Here is a 15,547-nt window from a genome sequence, read left to right on the forward strand (position 1 = left end):
AAATGTTTAAAGAATATTATTTAGATTTTATAAATGATTTCAATTAATATTTTTAATTTGAGAGAAGATTGTGTCATGTGGTATTTCTAAATTTTGGATCATTGAGGTGATACTCTACCAACAAACAACTATTTTAGTGGATATATACATAATTATAATTTTAAATTCGAATTTCGCCTTTTAGAAATGGATGGTTAATCGAATAAATCTTAAATATTTAATGTTGTTTTCCTATCATAACTAATCTAATAAAAATAACTGAGAGTTGGTAGGGTTAATCTAACCTTAATCATTTTCTAGAAAGAAAGGAAAAAAAAATAACAAATTTGTCCCTCAAATTTTGTCAATTTAACTTTTATTTTTTTAATTTAAGTTCACTCTTAAATTTTTTTTAAAATGATTCACTTTATTCCTAAAATTCTAATTTTTAATTCACTTTATACCTGAAAATACTAGGCTTTTTTTTTTTAAATTCATCCTTAAAACTATATTATTCAAAAAAATTAAGAGAGAATTGATCAAAATCTAAAAATTTAAATTAAAAAATAAAAAAGCAAAACTTTGGCACGGCAAAGAAGTCTGCAAGTCTAATCAAAGAAGGTGGCCCTGGGGCTCCTATCCGCTCCATAGTCTAAGTTTGTCCCCCCTTTCCTCCCAAGCCTTTAAAAGCCGCAACCAGCTGTCCATTCCATTCTATGCACATTAAACTAAACGCGAACAATACTGTACTCTGCGATCTCTTTTCATACATTCAGTTTTCAAATCCCAAAAAGAAGAAGAAGAAGAAGAAATAAAGAGAAGACAAGATAGAACGCTTTTCTTCTCTCTCTATCTGCTTTTTCTTTCTATTTTGTTTGGAGCAAAGACAAAAGCCCAGTTGTTGGATTGAGAGGAGCTGCAAGAGACCATGTTGAGAACCAGCATTTTGCTGTGTGTAGCCCCATTGTTGTGGGTTTGTTCTTCAGTTGAAGCTTCTGTTTCCTATGATGACAAGTCTCTCATCATCAATGGCCAGAGAAGGATTCTCATTTCTGGTTCCATTCACTACCCAAGGAGCACTCCTCAGGTAATTAAGCTCCCATCACTGCTTTCTACATGCACGTGTGTGTGTGTGTGTGTGTGTGAGCGCGCGCCAAAATGCCCAATGGGTATATTCTCTTTTGATTGAATTTCCGTTTCATGTGAAACGAATTGGAGTTTTTTTATTTTGATTTTCTGGGTTGGTTGCAGATGTGGCCTGATCTTATACAGAAGGCAAAAGATGGAGGATTGGATGTTATACAGACTTATGTCTTTTGGAATGGGCATGAGCCTTCTCCTGGAGAGGTATTGGGAAAGAAAAAAAAAAAACATTTGCCTTTTCACTACTTCTTTCTTTAATCCCCCTTTTTCCTTTTCTTTTTCTTTAGCCTTTTCTTCTGTGATTATTTTCAGTATAATTTTGAGGGGAGATATGATCTGGTTCGGTTCATCAAACTGGTGCAACAAGCAGGCCTTTATGTTCATCTCCGGATTGGCCCCTTTGTTTGTGCTGAATGGAACTTTGGGTAATACTTCCAATATCCATAGAACATGTATGTTATAAGAAACAGGAGACTCCAAGCAATAAATATTGTATTTGTTATAGAGAGAGTTGTGCACGTAATAAACCTATACAAGAGAGAGAGATAAAACTATAATACAATCAAGAGTTGAACTCAAAATATCCTGAATAGAGATAATCTTAACAATACACATATATGTCCTGTAATTGCTTACATTTGTTTATAAATGTATGTTAAATTCATCCAACCTCTGTTTCTGCTGTGTCATCTATACAGGGGATTTCCTGTTTGGCTTAAATATGTTCATGGCATTTCTTTTAGAACAGATAATGAGCCATTTAAGGTTGGTTTTGCCTGAAATCTTCTGTTCCATTATTAGAAATGCCATCGGGTTTCTATTTACCAATTGGATGTTGTATTTACTAATTAACTGAGTCCTGATTACCAATTAACTACAATGTTAATCAAGGCGGCAATGCAAAAATTCACAAAGAAGATTGTCAACATGATGAAGTCAGAGAAATTGTTTGAACCTCAGGGAGGTCCAATTATTATGTGCCAGGTCTGGAAATTGCTTCTGATTCAAGAAATGGGTCGTCCATCATTTTATTGATTATTAATTGTGTTTTCAAACTTGCCTGCCCAGCAACAATGAGGCTTTTGGCTTTTTGTTTTTGAATTGCAAATGACAGATAGAAAATGAATACGAATCTGTAGAAAGGCAGATTGGTCCCCCTGGTAAGGCTTATGTGAAATGGGCAGCAGAAATGGCAGTTGGTCTTGGCACTGGCGTGCCATGGATTATGTGCAAACAAGAGGATGCTCCTGATTCTATTGTAAGTTGCTCCCAAGTCCCAAGTTGTTTGTTTGTTTCTTTGTCATTTTTCTTCTACCATTATCTGTTCCTGGTATGTGTTTGTACACATCCTTCAAGAACTTTCCTCAATAAGGTTTTTTGTCTTGTATCGTCTTGACCAAGTTTTGTTATTATGGGCCTATTTTCATCATTATTATATTTTTCCTTTTCCTAGGCGGGGGGTGGGGAGGGGGGGTGGGGGGGTGTGCTGTTCAAGGGTTTGGCAAAACATTGAGGGCAAGCTTTGGTAGCAACATTGAGATTGCTTTTTTTGTGGCCAGAAGGTCACAAGTTAAAACATCAAGGGCAAGTCTTGGTAGGCAACGGTGTAAGGTTGCTCCTTTTTTGCCCGAAGGTCATTAGTTCAAGTTGTGAAAACATCCTGTCTGCAAAATGGCATTGTAGCTTGGCAAAATATCAAAAGAATGAGAATGTGACCTTATTGCTTCAATGCCATTTTTGGGTTCAATTTCAATTTATTTGACTGTGGAATGACAATTTATTGTGATAAGCACCCTGTTTCTCTTTCTCAAGATAAATTGTTGATCATCTTACAGATTGACACTTGCAATGGGTACTATTGTGAAAGCTTCAAACCACATAATAGCCACAAACCCAAAATGTGGACTGAGGCTTGGACTGGATGGTAAGTTACACTGATGAGCACATACAACAATAATCATAAATTTTAATCCCACTAGATGAGATTGGTTACATGAATTTTAGCTCTCTAACCATTTGTATCCATGGTCATGTCCTTTGTAAGGCATATACCTTGTTTAAGAATTTACCACCAATTCTTTTGTGGTTTTCCTCTACTTCTTCTGCTATAAACTTCCTCCATTTCATACACTTGTTTCACAGGTGTGTCAACTGATCTTCTTCTCAAACACCCAAACCATTTTAATCACATTTTGCATCTTATCTTCAATAGGCATCACGCTAACCTTGTTACATATATCTCATTCTGAATTTTGTCCTGTTTTTTGCACAGCTTCACATCCATTGAAACATTCATCTCAAATTGATGTCCCCATACAGCCAAAACTTTTCTTTTCTATTTCTTTTTGTTTCCCTTCTTGTAAATTTGGAATTATTTATCCATAGATAGTTTAACACTTTAGTCTGGATTCTTAGTCATCATTCTTCACATTCCTCTGCTTGATACTCAGGTATACGGCATTTGGAGGTCCAGTCCATTATAGACCTGCAGAAGACTTGGCATTTTCAATCGCAAGATTTATACAAGATAAAGGCTCATTTGTTAATTATTACATGGTGAGTGTATTCCTATTTAACTCTGTTTCTAATGAAATGATTCAGCCCATTAAGGACCTTATGAATGACATCAAGTCTAGTTTTATCTCTTTCTTTGTGTTTTTCCCTGCGCCAGTACCATGGAGGAACAAATTTTGGCCGGACTTCTTCGGGTCTCTTCATCACCACCAGCTATGATTATGATGCTCCAATTGACGAATATGGTATGCACACCCTCCCCCAACCCTCAAAAAACAGGGAGTCTCATACACTGGGGGCATACATTATTTTTAGATAAGCAACTATGACAGTTACTAAAACCTACGAGTGTTGTACAGTACGAATATAAATATGTAGTGCAAAGCACTGTTCCTTGTGTGTACATTCACTCTGATGTTTTCTGTATTGATTGTGTTGGGTTCTTTATTACCTGCAAGGATTACCAAGGGACCCAAAATGGGGACATTTAAGAGATCTGCATAAAGCCATCAAGCTATCTGAACCAGCTTTAGTTTCTGCCTATCCTATGGCGACTTCACCCGGAAATAACCTCGAGGTTACATTACTTCTGCTGGCTAAGAGAAATCTCTGCATATCAGCTGTCACTCTTTATTGTGTAAACAGTCAGCTGCTTTTTTCACAGTTGAAACTAACTCTATATATCATTTTGTTTCTCTAAGTCCAGGTTCGTGTATTTAAATCAAAGACTGCCTGTGCTGCATTCCTTGCAAACTATGACACAAAATCATCGGCAACAATATCGCTCCAGAATGTGCAATACGATCTGCCTCCTTGGTCCATCAGCATTCTCCCTGACTGCAAGAACGCAGCTTTCAACACTGCAAGGGTAAGGGAATAGACTATTTCCTGGAAGAGGACAAAAAATAAAGGAAAGGAAAAGAAAACAAATTTGCATCTATCTTATTCTTACTTTTTTCTGTCTTTAAACAATTAATCACTTCCTATTCAAGTTAAATTGTAAAACCATAGTTTTTTATGATAGGGTGGAGGAATTTATGGAAATTTCAGCAAAATATTTCTCCTCAAGAGTTTTTTGGGTTGGCTTTTTGTTCAAAAATTAATGTTTCTTTGATAGTATCTTTTAGAAGCCTCTCAATGTTGAGCTTTAACATGCAATACTGTTTGCAGATTAACTCACAGAGTTCGCATACCAAAATTGCACCTATAAATGGTGGAGTATTCTCTAATTGGCAGTCATACAAGGAAGAAACTGTCTCTGTGGATGATTCAGACACACTTGAAATGGATGGGCTGTGGGAGCAGATAAATTTGACCCGAGATGCCACAGATTATCTGTGGTACCTAACTGAGTGAGTGCTGTTCTATTATGTACCGGATTAATCTCTTCCCTTGTTGAGGCACATTTTTATTACAAATTCATAAATCTCCATGATGGTCCATTTGATAACTTCAAACTGATTACTTTGTTCCATACACTCTTGTGCTTACTCCAGTGTGAATATACAACCTGATGAAGGATTTTTAAAAAATGGGGAGAATCCTGTTCTTACTGTTATGTCTTCAGGCCATGCTTTGCATGTTTTCATCAATGGACAACTATCAGGTAAATAGATTTGTAAGCATTTGGCATAAAATAGACAAGTAAATTATTGAATTAAGTTTAGTTGTGTCATTTCCAGTTACTGATATGTCTTTTTTGCTAGGAACTGCATATGGGGCACTAGAGAACCCGAAGCTGACATATAGCGGCAATGTGAAGCTGAGATCCGGGATTAACAAGATTTCTTTACTAAGCATCACTGTTGGTCTTCCTGTTAGTTCTCGCTTTCCAACAGAAGTTTTCTGTTTTGTATGCCAATGATGGTAGGGAAGTCTTTCTAATATGATGTTGGATCATTTTCAGAATGTTGGCCTGCATTTTGAGACATGGAATACTGGGGTTCTGGGCCCAGTCTCATTGGGCAATCTGAATGAAGGAACAAGAGACTTGACAAAGCAAAGGTGGTCTTACAAGGTATGTTTATACAGCGATTCTGCTCCAATTTTATGTCTCCAAATATACTGTCTACATGTCAAGAAGGTAAAAATCTAAGGCAATGACTCTAGACAAACACTAGAGTAGATCGGGCAAAAGTTGAGGCTGTGGAGATGAGAACTTAAGGAAGATACTGGTAAAGAATTATGCATTACTGTTTGAAAAATTGCCTGCATAAATGGAATTTACTTTGAAGTTGTTCAAAACCATGAACACTCATAATTACCACTGTCAACAAAATTGGGCATCTATCTCCTGAATGAAAGCACTTAAGACTGATTCAAGTTAGATTATCCTTGCATGAACTTTTCTTTGCAGGTTGGTCTGAGAGGTGAAGCATTGAATCTCCACTCTCTTGGTGGAAGTTCCTCTGTTGAGTGGGTAGAAGGATCCTCGTTGGCTAAAAAGCAACCAACGACATGGTACAAGGTGATAACTGGCACAATACTGTTGCTCAATTGAAATTGTATAAACTCAATTTATGTAAACGAATTGATTAAACAATCCGTTAATTCATCTAATGATCTTTCCAGACTACATTCAGTGCACCAGAAGGAAACGACCCATTGGCATTGGATATGAATAGCATGGGAAAAGGGCAAATATGGATAAATGGCGAAAGCATTGGACGTTACTGGCCTGGTTATATAGCTCAAGGCAATTGCAGAAGCTGTAACTATGCTGGGACTTACACTGAAAGGAAATGCCAAACTAACTGTGGAGAAGCCTCTCAGAGATGGTAAGTGAAGGTGTAGGTAACATCAGTTGTTTCGCATGAGTTCTAGTATGTGATAAGGCTGTCAATTCCAGGTACCATGTTCCACTCTCGTGGTTGAAACCGAGTGGGAATCTTCTGGTTGTGTTTGAAGAATGGGGTGGTGACCCTTCTGGGATTTCTTTGGGGAGGAGGAGAACTAAATTTGTCTGTGCCGATATTTATGAAGGGCAACCGACGCTCACAAATTGGCATATGCTAGCCTCTGGAAAAGTCAATAAGCTGCAGCAAAAAGCCCATTTGTGGTGTGCACCAGGACAGAAAATCTCTAAAATTAAGTTTGCTAGCTATGGATTGCCTGGAGGAACTTGTGGAAGCTTTCGGGAGGGAAGCTGCCACGCTCGGAAGTCATATGATGCACTTGAGAGGGTATTTTCTAAACTTTAGATCACAAACCATAATTCGAGGCAATAAGAATTCTAGCTTAGTTTCTGTTGAATTTCTGCGTTCTAGCTAAATGATGATTTAACTGCTTCAAATTTCTTGTCACTCCATTGTTGTAATTTTCACATTGTGCGCTCTAATTACCAAGAGGGGTTTCTGCAGAATTGCATCGGGAAGGAATTGTGTTCAGTTAGTGTAGCTGCAGAAGTTTTTGGCGGAGACCCATGTCCGGGTAGCATCAAGAAGCTATCGGTTGAAGCTGTCTGCAGCTGAAATTAATGATGCAGCATCCCAACTCGACCAGAGATATGAACTCACAGGATGGTTCGAAAGTTCAAGTGCACAGTCCATACCATCTGGGCTCTGGCCATCCATGGAATCTGAAGGCTTTCTTTGGAAGTACGCTTCATGTAAATGCAAATAAGACCAAATAACACTCTGCTATAGCTTTTCCCTTTCCGTTTCTTGAAGGCAAATTGACAATACTCGGTGTAAACATATTGTTTACTAAATCAAAAGGTATTTGCTTATTTTAAGAAAATCTGTCTCCTTGGTTCTAATAGAAGACGACTGTTATGGGCAATACCGATTAACCAAATTTACAAGTGTAGAAATAAAACCAAAAACAGAATACACTTATTTCTATTCCTGTTAGGATTCTTTACTTTAGTTGGATTAGGAGTCTTTGGTTCAATTAGTTGCTATTTGATTCCTAGTTGGAGTCTTTTAGGATTAGATTATAAATATTATCTTGTAGTTGATCAAAGAATAATAAGAATTATTTTTTCATCATACCTTGTGTGCAAGAGATCAAAGGGTTCTCCCTAATGAGCTCTAGCTTCAACATAGGTCCGTAGGAATGGAAGTCTTTGAAGGGATTAGCTTTTAATTTAGCTAATTGTTAGTGGACTCGATTTATTAACAAATTAGTATCAAAGCTAGCCATGAGTGAATAGTTTTCAATAGGCTTTTAAGGAATTCACGAAGAAATATGGTGAGAATGTGCAAAACAAGAAGAATACCAGGCAATCGAGACAATAGAACAAGAGCACATGTCAATTGAAACCCTTATGTGGAACCTAAACGCCATTAAGGTGGATGCGAGAGAGAAGAGTGTTCATCGGACTAGATAACTGCAACAAGAGTTCGTTAAGGGCGTAGGTGCAGGCAAGGGAATTGTGTTATGCTACACTAAGCTAGATTTTCCTATTATAATGGTGAGAAAGATCAAATTCCTTATCTTAATTAATGTTGTAATACCTCGTATTTCGTAGTGTTAAGTAAGTTGAAGGAACTGAAAATCGATTTGAGAATTTAGCTAATTAATTGTCGAATCAATGGAATGTAGTATCCCAAAACATAAATATCTAAGGGAAAAGATATGTTATTGACGAGCACCTCTAGATAAGATTTATGGCGTTGAAAAAAATCGGAACAGGGATAGTTTTCGGTACACTTATGATTTAGTCTAAAAAATCGAATGATCGTGAGAGACTTCCAAAAGGTCAACGGAACCCTGAGAGAATTTAAGGTTGGCATAAGGAACAACCTTAAGGTGGTTTCGGGATGAAATAAAAGGATTCACAATCCAAACATGATCTTATATATATTCGGGCCTAAGTGCAAATTATTAATCTTGACTAAGGGTGGTCAGAAAGATATTTTTTCTAAATCTTGGGGGATAAAATGTGAAAGAGAAAATTTTGAGATTCATTGTGGAATTTTCAGGGACTCAAGGGGTTGCATGGAAATGCCCAAATGAAATTTAGAAAATTGAAGGGGGCAAAATGTAATTTTCAAAAAACTGGCAGTGTGAACACTGCCAGCCTCTCCCATCACCGATTTTGATCGTAGATGGCTGTTAGAAGGGTTGTTGGAGCTTCAAGGCTAGGCCTAGGGCCATCATGGCCAGCCATTGGACGAGAATTGGCCACGGGGATGGTTGATTTGACGAATGTTCAGTTGTGAGGTTGTCAAAAAATCGAGGGAATTTCGGGGCAAATCTCAGCTAAATTAGGACAATTCAAGGCCTATTAAATGGCTGTAATGATGATAAGGGCCAAGGATTTGACAGGAATGGACGTTTTGCACCCAAAGAATCGAGTATAAATAGGGGTTAGAGATGGTCGAAAACTTCAAAGCTTAAACTCGAAAATCTGAGAATTTGAGGAAGAATTGAGAAATAACGATAAGAGGCTTTTGTTTTTCATGTCTAGAGGGTCATTTTTGGAGAATTTGAGCTAGGTTCATCAAGGTTTGAGCAGGGTCAACCCTCAGATTTTAGAGGCCCTAAGCGAAATTTTTTATGGGGTTCCCTACGATTATATTTAAAAATAAAATTAATACGAATAAAAAAATTTATTATATAAAATTCATAATATTTTATTTTAAATTTACTTTTTTTAGAATTTTTATATGAAAAATCAACAATTAATTTGTCCAACATATGTTATTTAATAGACACCATCGTCAATCCATTAGTATAGATTCACTAATAACAGAGGGATCACAAATATTGAAATATATATACAAAATTAATTGATAATTTGAGGGATACTAAAAAAATCAAAAGATATACCTGATAAGCCACATAACGGAATGATGAGAACGAAAATGGAATTGTTGAAGATAAGGCATAATTGTGAAATCGGTTGAATTGAGGACCTACGCCTGCGCAGATTGATGACAGATGCTAGTGACAATGGATGGATAAAAAATTAAGAATGAGAGGAACTAAGGAAGATAATGGAGTCACAGTCACTGCCAGACGCATAGAAATAGTTGTGATACAATCATACAAAAAGGAGATTGAAATTAATTAAAAATACATGGAATAGTTGTGAGATGATGGGTGCCACTGCGCATGGGAATGTGATTGATTATTAATAAAGCAATGTAGGAGATATTGAGATTAATTAAAAATTGTAGTGATACTCATGGGATTAATTATTGATAAAAGAAATGTGGGATATTGAGATTAATTAAAAATTTACAATGATTTGAAATGGATATGGGCCCTAAAGTCTTCAATTTTTAAATTTGTTGTTTTTAATTATTTTTTTAATTAATTTAAAATTTAAAAATTAAAATAGGCATGAACCCTCTAAGTGGCTTAAAATGGGCATGGGCCCTAGGCAGTCTAGACGGCCTATGCCTAGGGTCGGCCCTAGGTTTGAGTGAGATATAAGGCTTGGCTGGAAAGTTGAGTTTCTCGGAAATCGAGGCTTTGGTCATTCAATCGAGGGCTTTTCGGTGGGTTTTTCGAGTAAAGGAAGGCACCATTGTGATTGACTTGAAAAGATCTTCAAAGTGGTGGGATTGGGGAAATTTTTCGATCGTTGGTAGTGAAAGGCTCGCCTGAGAAGACAACCAACGCGTGCAGTGCACGCGCAAGGTGCGTAGAAGAGCATGTAGAGGTATTTTTGTTCGAAATTAATTTTGTTATTTTTCTGAAATTATTTTATGAATTGTAGTGGAAGAAAATTTAAGAAAATACTTGAAGGAAAAAATGGGAAGAAAATAAAAGAAAATTATGAAAAAATAGATATTGATATTCCTTTGAATAAATATGATGTCTAGGGATCGTTGAGACTCGAGATTGAATAATAGTACAATTATTTGAGGCATGGCACGAGATTCGAGGTATTCTGAGTTTATTTCAAGGTGAGTGGCTTCACTACTGAAACTTGATTATTGTGAGTGTTCCTACCTAAAACTTGGTTTCATGTGAGTGGTTTGACCCAAAACTTGGTTTGTTTTATACAAATGGTTTGACTTGTGATATGTTGATTTCATATGGGTGGTTCATCCAAAATATTTATTTGTGTACATTAAAATACGTGCATTGAAATGTTGTTTTATGTGATGCATCATTACATGTTGTGGTTATGACATTGGCATGTGTATTGGAAATGGATAGTGTTTCCGGATTGATTTTGAGTGGGAACGTAATCCCTGACGTGATTGTGATGTGATACCCGGGTTCTTGAGTTGATGTTGACCCTTCTGTGAAGGGAGTGGTAACAATTGTTCCCATGGTGTCGGGGAGATGCATTGATGTAGCCCCTCTTAAGCTAAGTTTGTGTTATGCCAATGTGATTATGTTGCCTTTAGAGAGATTGTTCTTTCTCCGTGGTATGGGTTAAACACTGTATGAGATTCTCTTGGGCTGGAACATGTCGAGATATGTTAGTTTATTCATGATCTTGCATATGTTAATAAAAATGTTTTGAATCTTCACTTAGATGATTCAATATCTAATTTGAATTATGTCCTTGAAATATTCAAACGTTCTAGATGAAAACAGCGGCGCCAAGGAAAAATAGGTTTTTGAGATATAGTTGTTATTTATCTTTACCGTATCTTTAGATTATGTTTGAGGTACTCAGTTGTTACTTTTGAGAGATAAGGCTTTATGTATTTTGTTTAGAAGATATGATGTTAAACAATGGTACAAGTTCTATGTTATAAATAAAGCATTTACGGTTATGTACCATTTGAGGTATCGATCTTGCTTCTGCATATATGATGATGTTACTTGTTTTAACTTATTTCTTTATAAGTTTGATATGCTGAGAATGTGAAACGAGATTTTTGGCAAATGGCTTATGTGTATTGGATTGAGTGTATGTGTAAAAAAAAAATATTCTTGAAATCCCGGGTTAATGCCGTGCTTGGGAAAAGTGGGATGTTACAGTTGGTATCAGAGCGAAATTTTATTGGGAGACTTAGAAAAAGTCTGACTTGGAGACTTAAGGGGCTCTGATACAATTGGTATCAGAGCAAACTAGCAAAAACCCCGATTGGAGACCCAAGGGTACTATTAGGTATTGAGAATGATTGAGTCATAGATGGTTAGTCTGATGTGACTTAACCTAGCTGTCGAGTTAGGTTTGTGAAGGTGATATGAATCATCGAGGATCCTAGGGAATGGTCCAAAATAAGAAACCTAGGATGGTTTGATAAGTGTTTTTGGGAATATAATCTAAGGATTTTGAAATTAGATTTTGATGATAGGGATATTGAGATAAGGATCCCAAAATTGATGATATAGGAATTGAGGTAAGGTTACCTCGAGGAAACGACTCATGAGAACGAGTCATGTATATTTGGTTTCGTATTGACTTAGAGGATGAAATGGCGAAAGGTGTAGTCTCGAGCCTCGAAAAGTTTCGATTTGGAAATTTTAGTTATCCCCGATTTGGGACTTGATTTAATGGTTCGATATGTGTAGAGACGTTATGAATTTGGAGGATAATGGTATGAATTTTGTATATGATAGTATATACGTGCGAAGAAGACATGTGATAATCAAAGGTTTGGGTACAATCTTGAGATGAGACTTGTAGGTAGGTTACGCCTAAGGTAATCGCATGGGACCCAAAAACCATTAATGAGATTGAGGTTACCTTTAAAAGAGTTTAGCAATGGTTAAGATGATTGGAAAATGTTGATAAAGAACCTTATCTCTTTGAGTGATGAATTCATCAAAAGAAAATGTTTGGTTTTCTTTTTCAGATGGTAAATACTTGGAGAAACATGAATCTCAATGGACGAGATGAAGAAGATAGTGATAGCAATTACCATGGTCGCTCTAGAAATCATGTCACAAGCAATGGACGGCAAGAAGAGAGATCTAGTTTTGGTGGGAATAGGCTCGACCGAATGGAAAAGATCCTGGAGAACATGCTAGCACATGTACCAAGGAACGAGCCACCAAGACATACCCTCCATGTATTGGATCAGTATCACCACCAAAGGCCCCTAGTGTTTAAAGGAAATGTGGCAGATGACCCTAGTGTTGTTGAGTACTGGATGGAGCAAATCGAGAAGCTGCTCCAACATTTGCAATGCAGTGACGAGGAGAAAGTTAATTGCGTCACTTTCATGTTAGAAGAAGAAGCTGAGAGATGATGGCAATCAACTCAGCGGGCCTTGCAAATGACACCTAGGCTTGTTGTGTCACCAAGGAAACATTTTTCCCTTGAGGCACGAGATGTGAAATCTCCAAAAGGTCTCATACTTTTTCCATTTGAAGCAGATACTAAATCTACTTCTCCCATGTGGAGTAGTTGGATCCATCTAACTTTTCTATTCTAATCAAGTTTTTAGCAACTGAACTAGTGGCCATTGATCATTGAATCAGGGACAATAAAAGACATTCAATGTAAGGCAAACAATTAAATCAAACATTTAGTTATGTACTTCAGGATCAACAAATCGTCAAGTTTCAAATTCATCTCCCATGATGCACAACTAAAATGTTATGACTCAATTGTTTATGTGGAACAAATCCACAAAATCCAACAATATCTTAGGACCAACACAAAGGGCCAAGATTGGTACTAAATCAAAATTAATTATCAATGAACAAATAAAACTAAATATTTACAGTAAATAAATATTTAACCAAGGTAAATTTCTATTGAGCAAAATATGTCACATCAAATATATTTATAATTTTAGGCTCAAAATTAAGCTTATTAATTTATGCCTTAAAAGTATAATCCAAACAATTATCATGACAAAAATTAAAACACATAATAAATGTCATGAAAATAACATTACTAATTACAAAAATTAGTATTCCAAAATTAGATATATTAAATTTTTTTTCTAGAAATCCCTTTTTTTATCTCAAAATGGGTTTATTATTTAATTTATAATTTTAGGCTCAAAATTAAACTAATTAATTCATGGCTCAAAAGTATAATCCAAATAATTAAATAAAACTCATAATATGGCCCAATACAAAATAAGGCCCAAATAATTTTAATTAAAACTGGTCTAATTTGTTAACAAAACAAATAGCCCAAATTCAAGCCCAAGCCCAGCCCAATTGGAACAAATCCATTGGCCAAATCTCTTGCTTCATATCTGCCCATGGATCTTCTAATGGATCAAGCCAAACTGATTTGAATCTGACCTAGTGGGTCGAGCCACCACATGATGGGTCAAAACCCATCTTTTTCCCCAAACATCACTTAGGGTTTTCTAGGCATCCTTGCGCTGTCGTCGTCGTTGCTTTCTTTCTGCACCGCCCCATCTCTTTCTCCATACAAGGCCGTCTGCCTCGCGAAGTTCGACGACTGATCAATGCCTCGCAATGACCACCATCGGTCATCGACCATACCCAAAAACAAAAGAGTCGCAGCCATGGTGAACACATCAAGCCATGGTTGCTGACGAACGTCGCAACAGAAGTGAACAACCTTAATGCCCACGACCACGGCCACGATGAACTCACAAAGAATCGGCCACTTCGATCGAACCTCCCCGGCTAGGAAGACCCAACATAATTGGTCCATCCATCATGCCAAGAATTGCGACCCTTCAACGGCGGCATGGATGCCTCTATTCACGCCGACCATCAACAAGATCTTAGTTATGGCAATGACCAGGGGTTATCGGCCATGGCCAGAAGACCAAGTGCCAAGACCACTAAATCATCAAGTCACTAGCCATCGACGACAAGCAAAAAATGACCAACCATCGGCCACGACAGTGACCGTCGAATTAGTCACTACAACCCCATACTCACTGGCGACGCAAGTTAACTTCCTGTGATCGCAACGTATGTAACCACCCATTCACGTCAGAGACGACAACGACGCTTCACAACCATGAGGATTGCACAGAAGACCCACGACATGGCAAACCTAAATGCATGGTCCATCTTATCGGTCGCAATGCACACGACCGTCGGTGACAGAGCCTCAGCTATGGCGAGGATGATCCACAAGAAACAAGCCCAGTGGCTGTGACAAACACGACCATTGGCAACTACCTCAGCCATGGCTAAATCGAAATAAACAGAACATAAAATTTTACACATAAAAATATCACGAGTTACTAAAACTGTGACTACAAATGGTCAATCATAACGGTGTAGACAAATAAACAAAACCATGATACTACTGTAAAACTTTTAATAAAATTGCAAACGGTATGTAAAATACCAAAATTGTAGCGGAATAATCGAAACTGATTTATTTAACGACCTCCGTGGAAGAAAACTATAAAAAGCTTTCTTATACATCCACCCCATAAAGTTTCTTTTTATGAAATTTTAATTTACAGTAGAACTCGAGCTAAGCATTTAGTACGCATGATGATAGTTGTTTCTTAAAAAATCCAAATGCTTGTTTATAGAACTACAAGTGGCATATTTTGGACATGTGATATTTGCTAAGGAAGTGGAAGTCGACAATAGTAAGATTACAACCATCCTAGAATGGCACCAACCACACACTATCAGAGCTCTCCACGGTTTCCTTGGCCTTACAGGTTATTACTGAAAGTTTATCCTCAAATTTGACCTTATTTCTACACAGGCAATAGCTTTGTAACTCAAGAATACCGTTGTGTGGAATCAAGATGCCACAGTAGCCTTCATTTGGCTCAAACAAGCCTTGGCTTCATCCTCGGTACGTGTGTTGCTAGATTTCTCTCAACCATTTATGGTTGAATGTAATGCCTTTGATGTTGGTATTGGCACAATGTTGATTAAGAGGGACATCCCATTACTTATTCCAGTCAAGTTTTAGCAAAATATCACAATTACCTTCTGGCTTATGAGAAGGAGTTGATGGGCTTAGTAAAGGCAACTCGACATTAAACAACATACTTGTAAGACAAGTCTTTTCTAGTCCAAACTAACCACTATAACCTTAAATTCTTATTAGAACAAAAAACCATCTATTCTCCTCTTTAGA

At 37.0% G+C, this 15,547-nt stretch overlaps 1 protein-coding gene across 3 annotated transcripts; it reads left to right on the forward strand.

Annotated features, from left to right (window-relative positions):
- The first annotated feature begins 689 nt into the window (after positions 1-689).
- Positions 690-7,363, forward strand: LOC127795537 (beta-galactosidase-like). Of its 3 annotated transcripts, none has more exons than XM_052327290.1 (19): positions 690-1,066; positions 1,231-1,326; positions 1,435-1,547; positions 1,821-1,887; positions 2,014-2,106; positions 2,237-2,380; positions 2,958-3,046; positions 3,573-3,678; positions 3,794-3,881; positions 4,095-4,213; positions 4,343-4,504; positions 4,807-4,988; positions 5,133-5,242; positions 5,343-5,452; positions 5,543-5,653; positions 5,993-6,103; positions 6,208-6,413; positions 6,485-6,818; positions 6,996-7,363. In XM_052327290.1, the coding sequence occupies exons 1-19, from the start codon at positions 908-910 to the stop codon at positions 7,104-7,106; spliced, it is 2,511 nt and encodes an 836-aa protein (XP_052183250.1). In that variant the 5' UTR covers positions 690-907; the 3' UTR covers positions 7,107-7,363. The 3 variants fall into 3 exon arrangements, 2 of the variants coding, with proteins under 2 accessions (XP_052183250.1, XP_052183251.1); XM_052327291.1 differs by having other exon boundaries at positions 5,343-5,440; XR_008021828.1 differs by lacking the exons at positions 6,208-6,413; positions 6,485-6,818; positions 6,996-7,363 and having other exon boundaries at positions 5,543-5,810.
- Positions 7,364-15,547: the final 8,184 nt, after the last annotated feature.

This window comes from Diospyros lotus, chromosome 2 (genome assembly GCF_014633365.1).
Source record: "Diospyros lotus cultivar Yz01 chromosome 2, ASM1463336v1, whole genome shotgun sequence".
Taxonomy (NCBI): Eukaryota; Viridiplantae; Streptophyta; class Magnoliopsida; order Ericales; family Ebenaceae; genus Diospyros; species Diospyros lotus.

Coding starts and splice junctions, on each gene's coding strand:
- LOC127795537 (XM_052327290.1), top strand. CDS start 908: ATGTTGAGAACCAGCATTTTGCTGTGTGTAGCCCCATTGTTGTGGGTT. Junction 5,243..5,342: donor CATCAATGGACAACTATCAG/GTAAATAGATTT, acceptor CTTTTTTGCTAG/GAACTGCATATGGGGCACTA. Junction 6,104..6,207: donor AACCAACGACATGGTACAAG/GTGATAACTGGC, acceptor TGATCTTTCCAG/ACTACATTCAGTGCACCAGA.